Raw genomic sequence first — 5,510 nt, 5'->3', positions numbered from 1 at the left:
CCCCCGCCTCTGGCTCTGAGTCCGCCCCCGCCTCTGAGTCCGCCCCCGCTTTCACCCTTGAGCTCACCGGTGACTTCGGTTCCGATGCCCAGATTGCCAAGTGCACTGCTGCCTTCGACCCCGAGCTCGAGGCCGCCCCCGAGTGCGCCCCCTCCAAGAAGGACAAGAAGTACTGCCACGTCAACTCTTCCTCCACCCTGGTCGCTGGTGCCGCCGTCGTCGCCGCCGTTGCCTCCACCCTGGTTGCTGCCCTCTTCTAAATGGCCTAGCTCCTGGGATCAGCCGCCCGCCTCCGGTCGTCGCCGCAGCTCGTCTCCTCCTCACTGCGTGAGGGGCTGCCCTTCTCTCCCTGACACCAGTCTCCGGGTTTGGGCAGAGATGGCCGGTGGCAGCTGCTTGTCCGCTGCCGCCGTCATGCGCGCTGCCCCCACCGCCGCCATCATTCCCTTGCCAGTTTAGCGTGCTTGTGTGTTGTATGTCTGTGCGTGTGTGTGCGCCGCGCGCATGCGCGAGGCTGAGCCGCGCTCTCCCCCTGCGATACGATACCTTGTTTGGGGGAACATCGCTGCACCGCGCCCCCCCCTCCCCCCACGCACGCGTTTGTGCGCGGACGCGCCGCAGCCTTCCCTGCCCCCCCTCTCTCTGTATCCTCTTTTTGCAACTATACACATATAAACACCTCTGGCTTCCTCCCCTGTGTGTCCTTCCTTCTTCTCCCCCACCCCACCCCCCTCGCGCTGTTGCCAGAGAGGGGCCCGAGCGGGGGGGGGGGGGGCGTGCCCACGCGGCGCGGCCCCGCTCTCGCGCTCTTTCTGTGTCGGTTGAATTTTTCGGCTCAAAAACAGGGTGAAGGGGGGGGGGGATGGGGGAGAGCCGCCTGACCCCCGGGATTTACATGGGTATTTGTGTTTGCCACGCGCGGCCCTTCTCTGTTTATCAGGACTTTTCGAGGGGGGGGGGGGCTACACAAGAGCGTTGCAAAGGGCAGGACCGCGCCCCTCTGTTGTGTCGGCCCCACACTCTCGCTCGCGCCCCGGCGCCCGAGGCACCTGCATTGTTATTGTTCTGCGCGCGCCGTGTGTGTCAGGGCCGGGCCGGGCTGGGCAGGACCAGTCGATAAAAATGACTCCTCCCCGGATTTGAGTCTCCTATCCTCCGGGGTCTTGCTCCGTGCGAGGTCGGCTTTCGGCCTTGGGGGGGGGGACGGAGTTCAGCATAACAGGCCGTTGCAGGCAAGATCTGTTTCCTTTGTTATTCCTTCACCAAGTTCGCTCCAAGGGTAAGGATGACATTACTGCAAGCCGGGCGCCGACTCCCTACCCCCCCCCCCATTTCCCGCCTTGACCTCCTGTGCCGGGCAGGAGGAGGCGGGAGCCGGGCGCACGCGAACCACACCGGGAAAAATGGGCGGCGTAGACTTTTCATGTCCAGCCATGCCCTTGCATACCGGGTTAGCGGGCCCGAAAAATGGGCACCCGCAAACGGGCACAGACAGCGGCGCTGTTTCTCTGAACAGGCCGGCCAGCACGGGCGATCCTCGCGGCAGCTGTGCCTGGGGCCTCCCCTGTTACCTCCCCGAAGAATACCGGAATTACTTCCCAAGGGCCTTCTCGGCTGGCCTGGAAGGGGGACAAGTCTCCGAATTGTCGTCTGCCGAGGTGCCTGGTGCCCGGTGCAGGTTACGCCGCCCCCCCCCCCCCCCCCGGGGAAAAGGGCGGGGGACGGCGGGAGGGAGGGGACCGTCTCCGGGAGCATGCGGTCAAAGGGTCCGACTCGTTTGACATTGGCGCACGCGGCCACGCCGCTGAAGAACATCATTATCGCTCCGAGCCCGAGTGTCACATGGTACAGCATACCCACATCATCACGGGAGCCGGCCGGCCCCGATCCGCGTCTCCCGGGAAAGGGCCCCGCTCATGTCGGTGTTTTCATGCGCCTCCCACTGGTGACTTCCTCCTGGCGAGATGCCGAGAGCCCGCGGTTGTTGTCTGCTCGTCGGTTCCACTCCCGATAGTGCCCGACGCAAACGAGGTCGATGGGCCCGGCGTGTTTACGCGAGTGCGAGCGCGCGCGAAAGGCGATCTGCCCCTCCTTTCTCTCCCTCTCGCCTCTCCTTGTTTTCTCTGCGCCCCGGGCCAGCATGCACCATCACGGCGCAAATGAAAAGAGGGTTTTTTATTTGAGGGAATAATGCAAGAGGAAACACAAAGAGACGCGCGTGTGGGTGTGCGGGTGTATGGGCACGCGCATGGTGGCCATGTTCTACATGACGCACACACACACACACAGGTAGCATTCGGAGGATGATGGGAGGAGAGGAGCCTCCCGCCCACAGGTCGGCTACGCCACGCAGCACATTGTTGTAGCGCATGCATGCACGTGCGCATATGCGCGAGGGGCAGGCCCAACAGGAAGGGGGGGGGGGCGTGCGGGGGAGACACAGAGCACGAGGAGGAGGAAGAAAAAGGCCACCACGCGAGGCGCGCTTTCCCTCCTCGTTGTTGATCTCTCCCCCCTCCCCCCTCCTCTCTCCCTCTCTGGCACTCCTTCTTCCTTGCTCTATCTTGGGGCTGTGTTCCCGGGATCTCGGTGTGCCCAGTAGCGCGGCATCACGCGGACGCCGCCGAGGGCACCAAAGCGAGGATGTATGTGCCTGCACATGCGCACCAGCGCGGTCGCACGCTCATACACACCGCCTCTGTTTGTCTACGGCGAGGCGTCGTTGTTGGACACGTCGACCGCAGCCAGAGACTCCTGGATGCCGGCAACCTCGTCGTCAGCGGCGCCCTCCGAGCCACCCTCGCCCCCGGCCTTGGTGGCCTTGGCGATGGCGCGGTTCAGGCGCGAGGAGGTCTCATTGCAGCGGCGCAGGATCTCCGAGAAGGCCTGGTGCTGGCCCACCTGCATGCCCTGGGTGACAGACTGCTGGGAGCGGTTTGTGGAAATGGCCTCAAGAAGGCTGAGAACGTCGGCCTTATGCAGGGCCAGGATGATGTCATCAGGGGCTGCGCATCGAAGAGAGAGAGAGTGTGTGTGTGTGTCACAGGGGGCAGGAAAGAGGGAAAAGTGGGGGTCAGCTCGCGAGGTCGAAAAAGCATAACCGTGGCATGCATGCACAGGCAAAAGAAAAGCAGACGCAGCGGGAGCGTGCGCCCCTCCGCCCGCAAAGAATGCCCCCCCCCCCCCCCGAGCCCCCGATCAACACATGGGCGCGCGCGCGCGCGCACGCACCATCATTCAGGATGTTGTCAATGGCCCGCACAACGTGGCGCTGGATCTCCAGGTTGGAAGTGTTGCCCAGGGCAATGAGCTGCTCGAGAGCCTCATCCACCAGGGCACGCTTGTTCTCCGGGTACAGGGCCAGGTTCGCCAGACCGCGGGCAATGTGGCGCTGGATCTCCGCGTCGTCCTTCTTCCGAACCGCCAGGCGGCACAGGGCCCCGAGCAGGTGGGTGTGCACCTGCGAGTCGTGGTTGCTGCTGTTGGTGGCCAGGTTGGCGATGGTGCAGCTGGCGTGTGAAAGGGTCTCGCGAACGGTCTCGGTCTCCATGAGGTTGGCCAGCAGCTGGGTACCCTGGGCGCTGAGAATCTTGGGCTTCAGGTCATCCTGGCGCAGGGACAGGTAGGCGAAGGTCTTGGTGATGTACTTGCGGACATGCTGATTCTCGTGGCTGAGGAGGTTGAGCAGCTTGTCCGGGCCATTATGCCGGTCCTCGATGATCAGCTCCTGGTTCTTGGCTGCTCATGTGCATAGCGCGCCGGGGAGGAGGGCGGGCGGGTGGGTGGGAGAGTGAGATTGGCGTGCGAAGGAGAGGGGGAGGGAGAAGCACAGGCAAGACATGTGTGTGGTTGTGGGCCTGTGTGGTGGCGTGCGGCGGATGTGTGGGCGCACAGTTCATAGAAAGGTAAGAAATGGTACGCGCGGCGATCCCCTGCACCGAGCTCAGAGTGATGGCTTGGTTCTGCACAGTCACCGAGGTCGGGCGATTGGGGGGGAGCTTGCGATTGCACATGGCCACCAGCGGATGGAAGCCACCATCCGAGATGACCGAGCGGCAGATGTCCACTGAGGTGAGGGGGAGGGGGAGGGGGGGGGGGGGGGGGACAGGTCAGCTTCAGCATCAGGCCAGCCAGCTTTGTCTGCGCCATCATTCGCCCATGCAAATGGGGTGTCCACACTGCAAGCAGGCAATGGGACACAGGGCACACGTGGACGCACCGTTGCGGGAGAACACAAAGAGAATGTTCACCGCGCAATGCATGACAAAGAGGTTGTTCACCGCGCTATCCTCCTCAGTGCCCTTGCAGATGTTGAAGAGGGGGAGCAGGACACCCTGGTTGAAGATGGTGTTCTGGGCGGTGTCGATCTGAACCAGGGTGTGCAGGGCCTGGATGGCATTCAGGAGGACGTCCTCATTGGTGGAGTTGCACAGGTAGATCAGGGCGCCAATGCCGCCGTAGAGGACAATCTTGCTGAAGCCGTCCTCCTCTGTTGGGCGCGTGCCGGGAAGTGGGTGGCCAGGGGAGGAGGAGGGGGGGAGGGGGCAGGGCGGAGGAGGAAGGGAAGAGAGGAGGGCAGCAAGGCAAGTTAGAACTGCGAGCGATGGGCTATGGGCCGAGGAGGGGAAAGATAGACACGTACGACGGGCCATTTCGGCGATGGACTTGGCCGCGGCGCTCTGCTTCTCGGGAAAGAGGTCGCTCGAGGCATCAGCCACGTAGGTGGTGATGGGAGTGCAAGCGCGGCAGACACGCTCATTCCGGGCGAAGTCAAACTGGGGCATGGGGATCTTCTTGCTCGAGCACGAGTGACAGAAGATGTCACCGCTGTGGTTGTGTTGGGGATCGGGGGGGGGGGGAGGAAAGCAAAGCGAAGGGGAGGGGAATTAGAGGGTGGCTGGGCAGCGGGGGCGGGCGCGGGGAGAGAGAGAGAGAGAGAGAGAGGGAGGGGAGATGGGGAAACATACCACTGGCGGCAGTGGTGCTGTGGGCATCCGCCAGCAGTGTCAAAAGGGCCGGGAGAAGGCAAAGAGAAGGGCAAGGGGGACGGGGACGGGGGTGGGGGTCAGATGTCGGAGTAGCCAATAAGAGGCAGGAGGGTGGAAGCACGCACACGCCGGTTGAGCTGGGTGAAGGGGGCGTGGCACATGCGGCAGTTGGAGACCTCCTCATCCGGGACCCAGGGGGGGGGCGTCAGGCGGAGGGGAGGCCGGGCGCCAGCCGGCAAGACCAGGGTCTTGTTGGAACGCTTCGGAGGCATCTGTCACGGGGGCGGGAGGAGGGATGTGTTAGCCCCGCAGCAGAGGCGACGATGGTCATGGTGGTGGCGGTAGCGGAATGGAAGGCGGTGGTGGCAGCAGCAGCAGCAGCAGCAGCAGCAGCAGCAACAATGCCAACAGCAACAGCAGCGGTCGTTGCATAGGGGGGGAGGGGTGCGAACCTGACCGGAGTGCTGGAGCGGGAAGGTGGATGGGGAGTACTCGCAGCGAGTAGAGGCGAGGCGGCCGGAG

At 63.9% G+C, this 5,510-nt stretch overlaps 2 protein-coding genes across 2 annotated transcripts in view; one reads left to right on the top strand and one right to left on the bottom strand.

Annotated features, from left to right (window-relative positions):
* H696_05143 (hypothetical protein) overlaps positions 1-260 on the top strand; it is a gene marked incomplete at its 3' end in the record, with an annotated part of 1,161 nt that extends 901 nt beyond the window's left edge. Inside the window, exon 3 of the mRNA XM_009498996.1 lies at positions 3-260. Within this exon, the coding sequence (XP_009497271.1) occupies positions 3-260 (258 nt within the window). The remainder of the gene's footprint in view (positions 1-2) is intronic.
* A 1,906-nt stretch (positions 261-2,166) lies between these two features.
* Positions 2,167-5,510, bottom strand: H696_05142 (hypothetical protein). Its single transcript, XM_009498995.1, has 8 exons — positions 5,441-5,510; positions 5,114-5,260; positions 4,968-4,984; positions 4,643-4,827; positions 4,220-4,489; positions 3,893-4,066; positions 3,232-3,738; positions 2,167-3,005 (listed from the first exon to the last, which is right to left on the bottom strand). The coding sequence occupies exons 2-8, from the start codon at positions 5,258-5,260 to the stop codon at positions 2,707-2,709; spliced, it is 1,599 nt and encodes a 532-aa protein (XP_009497270.1). The 5' UTR covers positions 5,441-5,510; the 3' UTR covers positions 2,167-2,706.

This window comes from Fonticula alba (assembly GCF_000388065.1).
Source record: "Fonticula alba strain ATCC 38817 unplaced genomic scaffold supercont2.9, whole genome shotgun sequence".
NCBI classification, from domain to species: domain Eukaryota; order Rotosphaerida; family Fonticulaceae; genus Fonticula; species Fonticula alba.
This window is presented reverse-complemented; position numbering and strand designations above follow the sequence as displayed.